The 17,582-nt window shown below is 44.6% G+C and overlaps 1 protein-coding gene across 3 annotated transcripts in view; it reads right to left on the minus strand.

The window, feature by feature from the left end:
- Positions 1 to 1,726: 1,726 nt before the first annotated feature.
- The window catches only part of ACOT9 (acyl-CoA thioesterase 9), a 550,522-nt gene continuing 534,666 nt past the window's right edge, over positions 1,727 to 17,582 (minus strand). For 2 of the 3 annotated variants that reach the window (XM_069204744.1, XM_069204745.1), the window contains one exon: positions 1,727 to 2,595. In XM_069204744.1, coding sequence (XP_069060845.1) covers positions 2,540 to 2,595 — 56 coding nt within the window. In that variant the 3' untranslated portion in view covers positions 1,727 to 2,539. The remainder of the gene's footprint in view (positions 2,596 to 17,582) is intronic. The other variant, XM_069204746.1, reaches the window with a different exon arrangement.

A 17,582-nucleotide genomic window follows, 5' to 3' on the forward strand; every position in this document is an offset into this window, starting at 1 on the left:
GGTTTCACACCCATTACTGTCACTAACTGGAAGGAGGCTGAAAGCACAAAAAATAGTACAAATGGGGCATGTACCAGTAAAATGCCAAAATTGTGTTGAAAAATTGTGTTTTCTGATTCAAGTCTGTCTGTTCCTGAAAGCTGGGAAGATGGTGATTTTAGCACTGCAAACCCTTTGTTGATGCCATTTTCAGGGAAAAACCACAAGCTTTCTTCTGCAGCCCTTTTTCCCCGTCGTTTAAAAAAAAAAAAAGAAACAAAATTGTTGTCGTATTTTGGCTAATTTCTTGGTCTCCTTCAGGAGAACCCACAAAGTCGGGGACCCTCTAGAATGCCTATAATGTTGTTAAAAAAGGACACAAATTTGGCATGGGTAGCTTATGTGGACAAAAAGTTATGAGGGCCTAAGCGTGAACTGCACCAAATAGCCAAAAAAAAGGCCTGGCACCTGAGGGGGAAAAAGCCTGGCGGCGAAGAGGTTAAATGCGTAGAATTAGAAATCAAATACTTATTTTTATTATAAAAATAAGTATTTGACTGGACATTGATTTATTGGCATTGCTGTGCCCTCTTTGAGATATGAGTCCTTTTCAATAATCTGTATGCACACGTCCCCCAATGGACCGTCTGACTGCTCATCCACAGCTACCACTGACAGTCAAGTGCAGAAGGAACTTGGCCCTGTTGCTCAGGATCCACAGTAGGCCAGGTCTCGGGACATCAAGATTAAAATGTTTTCACAAACAGGTTGTGCCCAGTAACCCCTTAGCGCTCCATGACTCTCTGAAAGTGATTCTGACAATAATGTTCAACTTTGGATGCAAGTTTTTTTTTCATACAGGATCCTGCATAGTTTAGCCTAGAGGTAACTGTCTCTACATTCTGTAGATTGGTCATTTGCGACTGGTCGCCGTTCTTTGTATTTTGGTGCACAACTACAAAAACAAGGTACATGGATTCTGCCAGATATCCATCCCACTCGAATAATAACTCATTTTTGAGTGTCGAAGGAGTCATTTTTCCCCTCAAACGTTAAGCATGAAAATATATCTATTTCCCAAAACACAGAATGACTTTCAAATTGAATTACGGTGTTCTTTTACAAAAGGTTAATTGGAGTACTCGTCACTGGAGTCAAACTTTGCATTCTTATTTTCTTTTTCCACGCACTTATTTTGAAACAGGAGCAGCCCTTGTGCTAGGTTTCATGAATCGGCCAACCTTTTGTGCACTTTTCTGCCGGTACACTACATTTACCTCCTGGATTTCAGGGAAGCAGTCACCTTTGTTCGTTACACTGATTTTTTTAAATTTTTATATTTGTGAAATATTGATGGCCCTAAAGTGGTCGGGTGAGTTGCGTTTGCATTTGTGATGCGCAGTAGGGTGCCTTTGTGCCTCGTTACAAGAAAGGCTACCGACCTCTGCTGAAAATGGTAAAGCTCTGGATTAGAAGAACGGACCCTGTTTGCGCTCTTTAAATGTTTTGGGTTCTAGTATATTTGGACAGAGTATGTGTTAAACCAAAGCATACCTTACTGGTTCTGGGTAACTCTCATGGTTGTTTCTATGACTTGGTAAGACTCCTGTTCCACTGAGTCTCCTTTACTGCATTCATGGTTCCCCTATAAAAAAAATCCTAAAGTCGAGCAGGGTGAGTATACGTTTAAAAACACACATAGAAGGCTCAATTTAATGTGTAGGTTTGTTAATGAATACCAAATGAAGTAAGTCAACTTGTTTTAATTAAATTTAAATGATAATATACAGTAACGTTATTTAGGCACAGCTGCATTTCTTTAATTTGCTTTAGCGATTTCACTTTTGCACATACATATTACTTCAATGCAAACTTTGCATGCAAAATGCGAAATATGTTTATGGTATACAGAAAAAAACGTTATGCCTGGTGCTGTTTTAAGAAGCTGTGTATTGCGTTCTGACTTATGTTATCTCTGGGGCAGACACTTTATTCAAAACACATTTAGATAGATGGCACAGTACTGTGCAATTGCCTAGAGAATAAAATGGTTTTAAAGAGAGTGACTACAACCCAACAGAAGCAGCGTGCAGGTAAAATATAAGAAGATGCTTATTTTTGATATGGCCCCATAATACATTAACGGGTTTCCGTTAGAAAAAGTATACACTTCTTAATTTCAAGGACATTAAATCATACCCATTATGACAGCCGGCAATTCAAGTGCATGATGTTACGCATGGATGACTTCAAAGGGATACTTTAAAAAAAAAAATAACCATACCATACATGAAACAGTATCATTAGTCGAGGCCATGAGCTGAGGAAGAAATACCTCATCGTAAGAAAATGAAAATCAAAAAGGAGCTACTTCACTTTTCTAATTTTCTTTACAGCATTCAAAGAAAATGTATTGTATGTTCGGTTTACACACAAAACTTCAATGCTGTTGTGAAAAGTACATTGTTTATCCTGCAAGAGGGGAAATAATCTTTGGCACACAATTTCTGCTGTTGTCGTCTTCCAAGACGCTGACTACTCCTTACACGGGGGAATCCTTCTAGACTGAGGCACTGCTCTCAAAATGGCGCTTTCCATCCAAGTACAGCATCGACTCTAGTAGATCGAAACAAGAAATTAAACGTCACCGATCAAAAACACAGCGTCTTGAACTCCAAGAGAAATGAAGAAATGCAGAAATGCGAAACAAAATTTCACTGCAGTACTTATTTTACAGCCAGAAGATTTATACTGGGAAATGTATACATCAGTAGCGTGTCCGAAGGATATTTTATCTATATGTCTCTAAATATACAGTTCAAATATATATATACACACACCAATTTGGGTTTTCAAAGGCAGCTACAGATCAATCTGCAAAAACTGTACGACGAAATGAATAATTTCACTTCCATTACAACCCATTTTTATTGGTTGGCTAATAATGTATCACCCCAGTAAATTTACGGGGAACTTGTAATACAATTAATTTTGCTTATATATATACATATATATATGTTTCGAAAAGTAATTAATAACGCCTTAACGAATTGTACTCCACCAAAATTCTTGTGTCGGTTTGCCTCTATCAAAATTATCGTTAATTAATTTTATTAAAAAAAAAAAAAAAAGTAATTAATCTTTGCCTACATGGTGACGTTTCAATCCCAAGCCTCTGACCTTTTCCTAAATACTTACTGCTATACCACACAGCAGTGAGACCAGAAACAGCCTTCTTAACCTCTGACCAATGATGTTCACAACCCATCACCTCATATGTATGATGTACTGGAGCTTATTCAGCACATGTTTAATCAGGGGCGTCTCCTCCTTGAGGGCGGAGGAGCGTTCCTTCCCCTCCCTTCCCCTCCCCTCCCCTCCCCCCCCCCCCCCCCTCCAGCCAGCAGCAACCGCTGCGAGTTTCACAAGGAAGGGATAAGAAACCCAGCAACACAGTTGCTGGGCTGGAGAGAGCCTGAACAGGCTCCCAGTCTTACCTGGGAGTGCCCAGCCAGGGTGCTCCCATCCAATCCTGACGCTGGTTTGAGCATCAGGACTGGCCGCAGGGCAGGCTGGGAGCCCATTCCTGCAGGAAGAGGTGAGGAGCCGCACGGTTCTCCAGGTGGCAGGTGGAGGCCCAAGTAAGTTAGTTTATTTATTTTTTAAAATTTTATTTATATTTCCACACACCACATTCGCCGCCCCCTCTAACACTGTGAGCTGCGACTGTGTTTAATGGGTCCCAAAGAACAAATCAATTGGATTCAACTTCTCAAAGGCTGACCAGAGTTGTGAACATCAATGTTAAACATTCCTATTTCCTTTACTCACAATCACATTATGCTGCAAATATGACAGATCAAAATATTTGTTGTTATAAGTCAAGATCTTTTATTTTTTAAAATATCTAAAACATAAAATAATACAAAAGGAGTGGGTTCAGGGTCAGCTATTTTCAGCAATTTATTCCTTTGTGTGATTCCCCATCCACACTCATTGGCTTGAGATATTGCCAATCACAATTTAAATCAGCACAGAACATTTTATTTCTTTTTACCTAGTGTTATTGGATAATGGGAGTCTAATTCGGCCTCCTTTGGAATCCTTCCATTCCAATGGATGGGGGACTGTTACATTTGAAAATCATATTTTTCACATTTGCAATAGTTTAACGATTTGTATTACTGAAAGGCATTTACTTTCGACCCCCCACACCAATGGTTCTTCAAGTAAACCTAAATGCTAAGTAATGTTTCTAAATAACTACAGCCTGATAAAAATAAACTGATGGCCTTACCAGAGAGATGGCGCTTTTCTAGTCACTTTTCCATTACAACGAGTGCCTTCTCTGAACGCCATTCACCACTCCCAAAAATAAAAATTAAAAAAGTGAGTATCATGGAGCTTTCTCTAAGTAAATGGAGCAGTGTTATTTATCAAGGGCTTGCGGTACTGCTAGCTTCAGTTCGTGGTTGCGGTCATACAAAACAGTAAGGAAGCATCAAGTCCTGCTTGGCTCACTTTTGAGTTATTAACGATTGCTTCGTTCTTGATTGGGGGTGGGAGAGGGGAATCAGAGTCATAGCCACACCTGCAAATGCAAACATCGTTGAATGGTCTCTGCCTCAGAGGTACTGTATGATGCAGAGCACCGCCCTAGCTGTGTCGTATTAGACACACGTCACTTCTGAGCTCTTTGGTTATTGGGCAGTCTGAGATGTGAAGTTGCTTTTTGCTTTTTTTTTTTTTTGGGATACACTCAGAACCTGAGCCTCGCTGGAGCCAAAGACGTGGCTCTGGCCTAGGGCAAGGTTCTCTGAACCTTGAGCCAAAACAAATTGAGTTTTCAATTGACTTCCTACTGGCACCCGTGGTGCAGCCTCACAGTGGCATACTTAATCTAAACATATGCACAGTGCAGTTGTATCCATTCAACCAGGGTCGGCGCTAGGCATTGGAATTGTGGGCAGCTGCTGTGTGACCCACTATCAGCCCACCAACATGGGGCCCCGCATGAGTATACCATAGCCAGGCCATGACACATCGGTCTTCCTGTGCCTCCAGTTCATCTAATGGAGAGCAAGGTGTCTTGTTGCAATTGTCGATGAGAGGCAGGCCTGTAGGGAAGCGAGGTCTGGTGGGGGTTGGGAGGCTCCTATGCTCCAAGGGGCAAGAAGAAAGATTCTGCAGATTTCTACTGCAATCAGGCCTCTTGGCCTGCTAAAATTACCCCTATTGTGTTCAGAGCTTGGTCCCTGGCTGTCTGCATTAGAACTGTGACTGGCCTCTAAACACAAACATCTCAGCACATCTCCCTCCTCACCTGAATCACTCACAGATTAGCTCCTCACCCTAGTGCCAAGTGATTTGTTGGAGGAGTTTCGGTTGATAGAGTGTGGCAGCTCCAGGTGAAAGGGAGATGGGAAGACATGAAAGGAGGCTGACGGGATGTTAAAAACAGCACTTGCAGCACTGGAGCCAGGTGACAGGAACTTTATCTGTCAGACCTTAACGCAGATAGTTCCTTACACACCATCTGAAGACTGGCGCCCTAGGTCCAGCTTGCCTATGTCAAAAACTGGCCTTTACTAAAGGGGTGGTGGGCTTTAGCTGGTCTGATCCTTGTGATCCATCTATACCCCTGTCGACAGGGGGTACTCTAAAATTTATACAGTTCAATGATCCCTCTGAAGTGACCACACCCCCCGTGGTCCAAAAGTAACGTCCACAAGCTGTGTTTCAAAGTCTTTGTGGACCTTGGCTTCATTTGTGAAGACCCATAGCTTTGGTTTGGTGGGCAAGACCTAATAACGTAACTGCCTTTACTGAGGTGTTGATCCTCTCCTGAAATCTGTTTATTGAAGACCAATATAGCCTTGTGTCACCCTGAAAGAATATGTAGTGTTTTAGAACAGTGTTTGAATGTATTTCCTCAAACTCTTCGATACAAAACATTGTCCTTAAGTGTTGAATGACAGGAAGAAAATACCCACTGTTGGAATGGGAATGTCTCCTGCTTGCTGTAGTTTTGCGTGCTCAACTGAGTAAGTGGCATGCTGTTTTTTTTTCTTCGTTTTTTTTAAATTTAGCCCAGTCTCATGCTAATACTATGTGTGTGTGAAAGGCTAGGTATGTGCCTTGACATAAAGGAGGCATGAAGTCCTGGGCCTTGAGGGGGCGCACTAGGCGTAGCCTCAATGTTTCTCAGTGGAATACTGTCCCTGTCTTTGTTTTAGTAAGTAGTGCTATTATGGCAGGAAACTGTGTTTTGTGAATCAGTAGTTGTGTGTTGAGAAAAAAATGTCTGTACCACATAGATACCATACTTAAGTTCCAATTTTCTCCCGCATTATCTGAATCCCACTAAGCTATCTATTCATGTCCCTGACCAAGCTGCTTGTCATGTGCTGTGTGCTCCCCCTCTCCTTCACAGAGTTTTTCCCCCTCTTTCACATTAGTATTTCAGCTCTGCACCAAGGCTTCCCCGCTGACCTCTCGGACAGCTATGCCAGCTGTGCAAACAAACCTCTCAAAGCCATGTTAAGTTTACCTCTGTCTCACACATTAAGTTCAGCCCACCAGGCCAACCCACAAGTAAGGTCATAGCTTCCTTTTGCCTACAAACAGTCCACCTGTTTTTTGTTCTCCTGTTTTTGCCCACATTGCATTATGTATAATTTTATTCTATGGTCTTGTAGTTTGTAGCATTTCTATTTTGTATATGCTTGCCCATGTTTGACTAAGTCCCCTTTCGGGCTTTTGCTGTGACAGCATTTTCTAACATAAATGAAAGCCTGATAAGAATGACTCAAGGCAGAAGAGGCCTGTTTCAAAGGCGTAACACTGGGATGTGCATCTGCCTTCCGTGTTGGCCTGCAAATAAACATTGGTACCTCAACATTTCATCTGTTCTGGAGCCTTGTCGGTGTTTGTGTTTTATTTGTGTCACTCTGAGGAGGATTGGAAACGTTTCCTTAACAAATGGAGTCAGGAGTGGGACGCGTGAGCTGTCACCACCGGTAAGTGAACTAAATACCTTGCAGTGGTGGCGTTTCAACACTTAGAATATAGCTAGTAGTAATACTGGGGATTGAGGTGTAATGAAAATGTCACTTACCCAGTGTACATCTGTTTGTGGCATCAGTCGCAGTAGATTCGCATGTTTTGCAATAGCTCGCCATCTGGTGTTGGGCCGGAGTGTTACAAGTTGTTTTTCTTCGAAGAAGTCTTTCGAGTCACGGGACCGAGTGACTCCTCCTTTTGTCTCCATTGCGCATGGGCGTCGACTCCATCTTCGATTGTTTTTCCCCGCAGAGGGTGAGGTAGGAGTTGAATTGTAGTAATAGTGCCCATGCAATGGAGTGACTAAGTATGCACCTATTTAAGGTTGAGATGATACATATATAAATAGTTGAAGGTAACTTCCAAACTGCTACAGGCTCCCGGGGAGGCGGGTGGGCACATGCGAATCTACTGCGACTGATGCCACGAACAGATGTACACTGGGTAAGTGACATTTTCAGTTCGATGGCATCTGTCGCTGTAGATACGCATGTTTTGCATAGACTAGTAAGCAGTTATCTCCCCAAAAGCGGTGGATCAGCCTGTAGGAGTGGAAGTAGTCTGAAATAATGTTCTTAATACGGCTTGACCTACTGTGGCTTGTTGTGCGGATAACACGTCTACACAGTAGTGCTTGGTGAATGTGTGAGGCGTATACCATGTGGCTGCCTTACATATTTCTTGCATTGGGATGTTTCCTAGAAAGGCCATGGTAGCACCTTTCTTTCTGGTTGAGTGTGCCCTTGGTGTAATGGGCAGCTGTCGTTTAGCTTTAAGGTAGCAGATTTGGATGCATTTAACTATCCATCTGGCTATACCTTGTTTTGATATTGGGTTTCCTGCATGAGGTTTTTGAAATGCAATAAATAGTTGTTTAGTCTTTCTGATGTTTTTTGTTCTGTCAATGTAATACATCAATGCTCTTTTGACATCTAATGTATGTAGTGCCCTTTCAGCTACGGTATCTGGCTGTGGAAAGAACACTGGAAGTTCCACTGTTTGATTTAGATGGAACGGTGAAATAACCTTTGGCAAAAATTTAGGATTGGTCCTTAGGACGACCTTATTCTTGTGTAGTTGTATAAAAGGTTCCTGTATTGTAAACGCCTGAATCTCGCTTACTCTTCTTAGGGAAGTAATGGCGATGAGAAATGCCACCTTCCAGGTTAGGAACTGTATTTCGCAGGAGTGCATGGGTTCAAAAGGTGGACCCATAAGTCTAGTTAGGACAACATTTAGGTTCCATGAAGGAACAGGTGGTGTTAATGGTGGTATAATTCTCCTAAGGCCCTCCATGAATGCTTTAATGACTGGTATTTTATATAGGGAAGTTGAATAGGTAGTCTGCAGGTATGCAGATATTGCTGCAAGGTGTATTTTAATGGAAGAAAAAGCCAGGTTAGCTTTTTGTAAGTGAAGCAAGTAACCCACTACATGTTCTGGAGTTGTGTGTAATGGTTGTATTTGATTAATATGGCAGTAGCAAACAAACCTCTTCCATTTACTTGCATAGCAGTGCCTGGTGGATGGCCTTCTGGCTTGTTTTATGACTTCCATACATTCTTGGGTAAGTTGTAAGTGCCCGAATTCTAGGATTTCAGGAGCCAGATTGCTAGATTCAGCGATGCTGGATCTGGGTGTCTGATCTTTTGGTTGTGCTGTGTCAACAGATCTGGCCTGTTGGGCAATTTGATGCAGGGTACTACTGATAGGTCTAGCAGCGTTGTGTACCAGGGTTGCCTTGCCCAAGTTGGTGCTATTAATATGAGTTTGAGTTTGTTTTGACTGAGTTTGTTTACCAGGTAAGGAAGGAGAGGGAGAGGAGGAAAAGCGTAAGCAAATATCCCTGACCAGTTCATCCATAGGGCATTGCCTTGGGACTGTTTGTGTGGGTATCTGGATGCGAAGTTTTGGCATTTTGCGTTCTCCTTTGTCGCAAACAAGTCTATCTGAGGTGTTCCCCAGAGTTTGAAATAAGTGTTCAGAATTTGGGGGTGAATTTCCCATTCGTGGACCTGTTGGTGATCTCGAGAGAGATTGTCTGGGAGTTGATTTTGGATCCCTGGTATAAATTGTGCTATTAGGCGAATTTGGTTGTGAATTGCCCAACGCCAAATCTTTTGTGCTAGCAGGCTTAACTGTGTGGAGTGCGTCCCCCCTTGCATGTTTAGATAATACATTGTTGTCATGTTGTCTGTTTTGACGAGAATGTATTTGTGAACTATTATTGGTTGGAAAGCTTTTAGTGCTTGAAGAACTGCTAGAAGTTCTAGGTGATTTATATGCAGTTTTGTTTGATGTACGTTCCATTGTCCTTGTATGCTGTGTTGATCGAGGTGTGCTCCCCACCCTGTCATGGAAGCATCTGTTGTTATTACGTATTGTGGCACTGGGTCTTGGAAAGGCCGCCCTTTGTTTAAATTTATGTTGTTCCACCACAGAAGCGAGAGGTAAGTTTGGCGGTCTATTAACACCAGATCTAGAAGGTGACCCTGTGCTTGTGACCATTGTGATGCTAGGCACTGTCGTAAGGGCCTCATGTGCAGTCTTGCGTTTGGGACAATGGCTATGCATGAAGACATCATGCCTAGGAGTTGTAGTATCATCTTTGCTTGTATCCTTTGTGTTGGATACATGCGTTGTATGATGGTGTTGAAATTTTGAATTCTTTGTGGACTTGGAGTGGCTACTCCTTTTGATGTGTCTATTATGGCTCCCAGGTATTGTTGTACCTTGCGCGGCAGAATTTTGGATTTTGTGAAATTGACGGTGAACCCTAGTTTGAAGAGGGTTTGTATGATATGATTTGTGTGATTTGAGCACTCTATTAACGAATGGGCCTTGATTAGCCAGTCGTCTAGATATGGGAACACATGTATTTGCTGCCTTCTTATGTGTGCAGCGACCACCGCTAGACATTTGGTAAAGACTCTTGGTGCGGTTGTTAATCCGAAAGGCAGTACCTTGAATTGGTAATGTATTCCCTTGAATACAAACCTTAGGTATTTCCTGTGCGATGGGTGTATTGGTATATGGAAATAAGCATCCTTGAGGTCTAAAGTTGCCATGTAGTCGTGTAGTTTTAGCAATGGCAATACTTCTTGTAGTGTGACCATGTGAAAGTGGTCTGATTTGATGAAAGTGTTCACTACTCTGAGGTCTAGGATTGGTCTCAGCGTTTTGTCCTTCTTTGGTATCAGAAAGTACAGTGAGTAAACTCCTGTGTTTATTTGTGTGTTTGGCACTAATTCGATTGCATTCTTTTGCAATAGTGCCTGCACTTCTATCTCCAGGAGATTGGAATGGTGTGTTGTCAAATTTTGTGCTTTTGGTGGTATGTTTGGAGGGAATTGTAGAAATTCTATGCAATAACCATGTTGGATAATTGCTAGAACCCAAGTGTCTGTAGTGATTTCCTCCCATGCTTTGTAATAATGACTTATTCTTCCCCCCACTGGTGTTGTGTGGAGGGGGTGAGTGACATGTGAGTCACTGTTTAGTAGTAGGGGTTTTGGGGCTCTGAAATCTTCCTCTATTCCTAGGGAATTGCCCTCCTCTATATTGTCCCCGAAAACCTCCTCTATACTGTCCCTGGTAACTGGACGGTGTTGCTTGTGAGGTGCTGGCTTGTGTGCTCTGACCCCGAAACCCCCCTCGAAAGGGTGTTTTACGGAATGTGCTGTAATTGCCTCTGCTCTGCGGGGAGTAGAGTGCGCCCATGGCTTTGGCAGTGTCCGTATCTTTTTGGAGTTTCTCAATCGCTGTGTCCACTTCTGGACCGAACAGTTCTTTTTCGTTAAAAGGCATATTGAGAACTGCTTGTTGAATCTCTGGTTTAAATCCAGACGTTCGGAGCCATGCATGCCTTCTGATAGTTACAGATGTATTAATTGTCCGTGCAGCTGTATCTGCAGCGTCCATGGAGGAGCGGATCTGGTTGTTGGAAATGGTCTGTCCCTCCTCAACCACTTGTTTTGCCCTATTTTGTAAGTCCTTGGGCAGATGTTCAATGAGATGTTGCATCTCGTCCCAGTGGGCTCTGTCATAGCGCGCAAGTAGTGCCTGGGAGTTCGCGATGCGCCACTGGTTTGCAGCTTGTGCTGCGACTCTCTTACCAGCAGCATCGAACTTGCGGCTTTCTTTATCTGGGGGTGGTGCATCTCCAGATGTGTGGGAGTTGGCCCTTTTCCTAGCTGCTCCTACAACGACAGAGTCTGGTGGCAGCTGTGTAGTGATGAAAACCGGGTCTGTAGGAGGCGCCTTATACTTTTTTTCCACCCTTGGTGTGATAGCCCTACTTTTGACCGGCTCCTTAAAGATGTCTTTTGCGTGCCGGAGCATACCAGGGAGCATAGGCAGGCTTTGGTATGAGCTGTGGGTGGAGGAGAGTGTGTTGAATAAAAAATCATCCTCGACCTGTTCTGAGTGGAGGCTTACGTTGTGAAATTGTGCTGCTCTAGCCACCACTTGAGAATACGCGGTGCTGTCCTCTGGTGGAGATGGCTTCGTAGGGTATGCCTCCGGACTGTTATCTGACACTGGGGCGTCGTATAGGTCCCATGCGTCTTGATCTTGGTCACCCTGGCTTATGGTGGTGTGAGCTGGGGAGTGTGATGGAGTTTGTGCTGGTGAGACGTTAATCACGGGCGGAGGAGAGGGTGGTGGGGTAGCTCTTTTCACCACTTTTGGTTGTGGTGTCTGTTCAGTTTGGAACTCCAACCTTCTCTTTCTTCTAATGGGGGGAAGGGTGCTTATTTTTCCTGTCCCCTGCTGTATGAAAATACGCTTTTGCGTATGGTCTACATCAGTTGATTGTAGCTCTTCCTCAAACCTATGCTTTTGCATTTGGGAGGTTAGCGAGTGCTCTTCTGTATAAGAGCCTGAAGCTGGGTCGCTTGCAGTTTGTTTCGGCACCGAAACCCTGTCTGCGTGTTTTTTCGGCTCCGAGGTGACTTTTTTCTTTTTCGGGGCCGAAACCTCTTGGCGTCGATCTTCTTCGGTGCCGCTGTCTCGGCGTCGAGCCGTGTCCACACCGGCATCTCGGTGTCGAGGCTTGTCTCCAGCACTTTCTCGGTCCCGAGAAGGCTGCGTGCCGGTGTCTCGACCGGAGTCGGACGATCTCTGCACTGTTTGGGCCTTTTTCGGTGCCGACGGTCGGTCACCGAATTTATGGGTGGAGCCATGGCCTGATGGCAGTGGCGTCCCCTGGGCCTTGTAAATCTTCCTCTGTGTGGTTTTCGACGTCTTACTCACGGTTTGTGTATCGTCGAATCCTTCGGAGTCCGATTCTTGGATCGAGAAGGTACCTTCCTCTTCTTGTTCCTCGAACTCTCGGTGGGCTGTCGGCGCGGACGCCATCTGATGTCTTCTGGCTCGACGGTCTCGGAGTGTTTTTCGGGACCGGAACGCACGACAGGCCTCGCAGGTGTCTTCACTGTGCTCAGGTGACAGGCACAGGTTACAGACCAAGTGTTGGTCTGTATAGGGGTATTTATTGTGGCATTTGGGGCAGAAACGGAACGGGGTCCGTTCCATCGGCGTTCTTCAGCACGCGGTCGGGCCGACCAGGCCCCGACGGGGGAATCGAAAAACTACCCCGAAGGGCAACGGAGCTCTTCGATCTTCGATGCGGTGTTGAATCTAACTACGCCGATCCCGAACGCAACAATACCGACGAAAATCTTCCGAAATTAGCTATCTTTCCGTTCCAAAACTCGGAGCGACAGGAACACGTCCGAACCCGATGGCGGAAAAAAAACAATCGAAGATGGAGTCGACGCCCATGCGCAATGGAGACAAAAGGAGGAGTCACTCGGTCCCGTGACTCGAAAGACTTCTTCGAAGAAAAACAACTTGTAACACTCCGGCCCAACACCAGATGGCGAGCTATTGCAAAACATGCGTATCTACAGCGACAGATGCCATCGAACATACAAATATAGCTGGCTATTACATAGGGAACTGAGGAGAAAACTGCAAGTTTTTTCTGTATCAATAAGTTAGATTGATAGTGGCTGATGCCTTCAGGGCTATTGTAAACCCATGCAGGACAGCCTGAGCAAGAGGAAAAATGTATCTCGTTTTCAGGGAACCCAAGAGGGAAAACACAACCCTTCCAGAGTGTAGTGTGGGAAGCACTTGCTTATCAGCTGGTACCGGAAGACAGGGAAAGGATTTTGAAATGTGCACAAACAAATAGTCTTCTATTGATCAATGGCTATTTGAATTATGTGTTGATTAAGAGTAATGTGCCACTGTTTCGAAGCAATGTTCCTTGGAATTATATGTAAAGTAGTGCATTACTGCATTAGAGAAGAAAAAACGTTTATGTGGTGTCTCGAAGGTGTCCACAGCTCTTTATTTTTCTCTCTGTCTCTCTCCCTTTCCACCACTGCATAATAAATTTTATGTAGGATACAACTGTTGTGCTAATATTTCAGGGTGTAAAATTGTGAGGGAAGAGCACAATGGACAGTGGCACGTCTAAAGGAAAAGTAATGATGATAAAGCCCTTAAATGTTGAAAAAGACTAAAAAGTTGTTTAAACAGCTGACAGGAGAAAAAAGGTTTTAAGTAACCACCAGACAGCTCTGCAGTTGAGGTTCTAGAAGATACAAATTGTCTGGAATATGTAACACCTTTCTGTACGCTAATCTGGACTTGGGAGGGGAATAACAGGAGGTGGCCTTCATTTGGTTCTTTCGAGACAGATGATATTGAACACTTGACAGAGACTATAAAATTACGGGGTTACCCATCATGGCTGTCACACTATATAAGTGATTGCTTGCAGCAGTGGCTTTTAATTGCTAAAACGAAAGTTCTCCTTTCAAAAAAGAAAGGCCAGGAAAAAGTCTCCATGGAGTCCAGAGACAGTTCTGCAGTAGCATTGGTGAACAGGGAGTGCGAAAAACCTAATAAAAAGGTACTAGAACTAGCAAAGGCTTGGCCCACAACATATAGCCAATGTTTATTAGAATTAAGTAACTATGTGCAAACAGTAGCATTGTTTTACACTATGTAACCACTGTGGCCTGACGACAGCTGAACGAGACAGAGTTAAAGCAATACCAAATGCCACATGCCCCTTATTTCCATATATCCCTGGAAGGTGATTTAACTAGGGTATCTGACATGCCAACTAGCCCCAGAGAAGGTGGTGCCACAACACCGGTCCTGAATAGACACCTATCATTTGGAGGGAACATGGCGATTGCTTTTAAAACCCCTGCCCCAACTTCGACTTTTGGTCTAAGGGAGGATTTAAGGATGATGAGTGTAGAAGAGAAAAACAATGAGGATGAATGTGAGCAGTTAGCTCAACTTAGGTGGGAGGCAGATAAGTTCCAGGAGGAGGTGAACACTGAAAGGGAGAAAATACAATGCTCTGTTATTAAAATTTGGGATAAGATGGACAACAGAGAACAGCTGATACTTACAAAGGCGCTAAAGGGAAAGTGTGAGAACTCATATGCTGATGATGTACTATTAAACACTAAAATGACTGCACCAAAAATAGTGTTGGGGGGGGGGGACAGCAGTGTTGAAACCAAGGACCCCCTTGGAAGCAGCTCAGATGACTAAAGATGCCCCAGATCCATTCACAGCCAGGGTGAAATATTATGAATGGCTTCATAAAAAGTGCATTTCCTATACCTCCTTCCCAGAGATGTAGAAATGCTACTAAAAATAGGATATGGCAGCAGATGGTCTTTGGTAAAGAGTGCGTTCTAATAATATGGATGTCACAGAAAATAGATTGATGAATTGGTTACCGTCTGTCAGGGACACAATGGCTTAGCAGTGAAACATGGTGATTTTTCTCAAGTCACAGCCACGTTGCAGAAGTCAGGCGAGTCAGTGGCTGCTTCCATCCTAAGGTTCAATGAAGCATGGTATAATGGTGCAGGGTTACAGTGCACGACAGAGGCATATAAACTATTGGCTACTGAGACACTTATGAATGGATTATATGCATCTGTGGCACACAGTTGTTAACTCCACCACCCTGATATACAAGTTACTTACCTTCAGTAACAATATATCTGGTAGAGACATATTCTAGTTGCAGATTCCTTACCTTAGATTTTCCCCCAGACATTAGACTGGATCCGGAGAGTTTTCTTCGAGCAGTACTCCGGAGGCCGTTAGGCGTCGTCAGTTGACTCCGTGGGTGTCGTTGGCGATGTGGTTGCCATGATGATATTGCAGTGGTATATATTCGCCACTCTGGCACGCTGACGTCAGCTTCTTTTCACAACTTTCCACGCAGGTAGCGCAGAACCATGAAGAACACTAAGAATGGTGCACCAAACTTGGGCCCTTAAAGGGAAGTACCTGTCCCTAGAAATCAGTTTGCAGTGTGAGGAGGATGGGCGGGTCGGTAAGGAATCTGCAACTAGAATAAGACTCTACTAGATATATCGTTACAGAAGGTAAGTAACTTGTACATCTGATAGAGACTTCTAGTTGCAGATTCCTTACCTTAGAATAGATACCCGAGCAATACCATCCCCGGTGGTGGGCTGCAAACCAAGATCATACCAAAAAGTCCTGCAGGACCGAATGGGCAAAGTAGCTTTTTCTGTGGACCTGACTGTGCAGGCATTAAGGCTTGGTGAAAGTATGTAAAGATGCCCATGTTGTGGCCTGGCAGATATCCAGGACTGGAACTCTGCATGCTAAAGCTGTGGTAGCAGCAGTTGCTCTGGTTGAAAGAGCATGCAAACCCTCAGGGGGTTGCTTTTTCACCAAAGCGTAGCACATCTTGATGCAGAGGAGTACCCATCGCGAGATGGTCCTCTTCTGCACCGCCTTCCTTTTCTTCGCACCCACATAACCCACAGAGTTGATTGTCCATCTGGAAATCTTTGGTACGATCTAGGTAGAACACCAACGCTCTTTTTGGTCCCAGACGGTGGAGTCTCTCCTCCTCATGAGAGGGATATGGAGGTGCGTAAAAAGTAGGCAAGGTGATAGTACGTGATAAAGGTGTTACCACTTTGGGAAGAAAGGAAGCCCTGGTACGAAGCAGCACTTTGTCAGGATGCACTGCTAGAAATGGTGGCTTTGTAGAAAGAGCCAGAAGCTCACTCACTCTGTGAGCAGAGGTGATGGTAATCAGGAAAGCTGTTTTAAGGGTCAAGAGCTGTAGAGGACAGTTGTGGAGCAGCCCGAAAGGGGCACTCATGAGGTATATGAGGACCAAGTTGAAATTCCACTGGGGCATAAAGAGCGGGATGGAAGGAAACATGTGAGTGAGGCCTTTAAGAAACCTCCCAACAATGGGAGGTTTGAAAAGAGAAGGTTGGTCTAGTAGCCTTAAAAAGGCAGCGGCAGCAGACAAATATCCCTTGAGGGTGCACAGAGCAGAGCCCACATGGGCAAGAGAGAGAATAAAGAGGAGAACCTCTGAGAGAGGTGCACAGAAGGGATCAACAGACTTGTTGATAAACCATGCCACAATTTCTTTCCAACCACAGACATATACCGTGTTGGTGGAGGGACGCCTGGTTGCCAAGATGACATTACAGACTTCGAGTGGAAGGTCAAAAGCCATCAACTGTTGCCGTTCAAACTCCACGCAAGGAGGCGGAGACTGGACAGGTTTAGATTGGATAACTGTCCCCTGCTGAAGCGAAAGAAGTTCCTCCTGAAGGGGCAGTCTGATCAGAAGATCAATGGCCATGCTCATGAGCCCGGGATACCAGACTATTTGTTCCCAGTCCGGAGCCACCAAGATTACTTGGGCTTGGTCTTGCCTGATCTTCTTCAGGACTCTGGGAAGAAGTGGTATTGGCAGGAAGGCGTACAGGAGACATGAGTTCCATGCATCACCGAGCAAGTGCCAGCTTTGAAACTCCAACGCGCAAAACAGCTTACACTGTGGGTTCTCTGAGAGGCGAACAGATCTAACCAAGAGTCTCCCCGCTGCTGAAAGAGAACTTTCGCCACCTCCGGATGGAGACGCCATTCGTGATGGGCTATGCATCGACGGCTGAGTTCATCTGCTTTGACGTTCTGAGAGCCTGCCAGATGTTGAACCACCAGGGAAAGGCCCTGGCGTTTCAGCCATGTCCAGAGGCGAAGAGCCTCTTGACAAAGGGTCCACGACCCCACTCAGCCCTGTTTGTTGAAGTCACACATGGCTATGGTGTTGTTGGTGAATGCCTGCACAACTTTCCCTTTGAGAGAGAGAAGGAATGCTTTCAATGCAAGTCGGATTGCCTGGAGCTCCAGGTTGATGTGGAGCCCAGATTCCGCTGGAGACCAGAGGCTTCTGATCTCCGCCTCTCCCATGTGGCCGCCCCATCCCAGGAGTGACGCATCTGTCACTACTGTAATATCTGGTTGGGGGAAGGGAGAAATATCTGCCACTGACCCCATCTGGATTCGACAACCACCACTGCAGATCTTTTGCAGTTCCCTCCGAGATCTGAACCAGGTCGGAGAGATTCCCCAGATTCTGCGTCCACTGGAACTTCAGGTCCCATTGCAGAGCCCGCATATGCCATCTGGCATGTTAGATCAGCAGGATGCAG

The sequence above is a fragment of the Pleurodeles waltl genome, chromosome 8, assembly GCF_031143425.1.
Source record: "Pleurodeles waltl isolate 20211129_DDA chromosome 8, aPleWal1.hap1.20221129, whole genome shotgun sequence".
Classification (NCBI taxonomy): Eukaryota; Metazoa; Chordata; class Amphibia; order Caudata; family Salamandridae; genus Pleurodeles; species Pleurodeles waltl.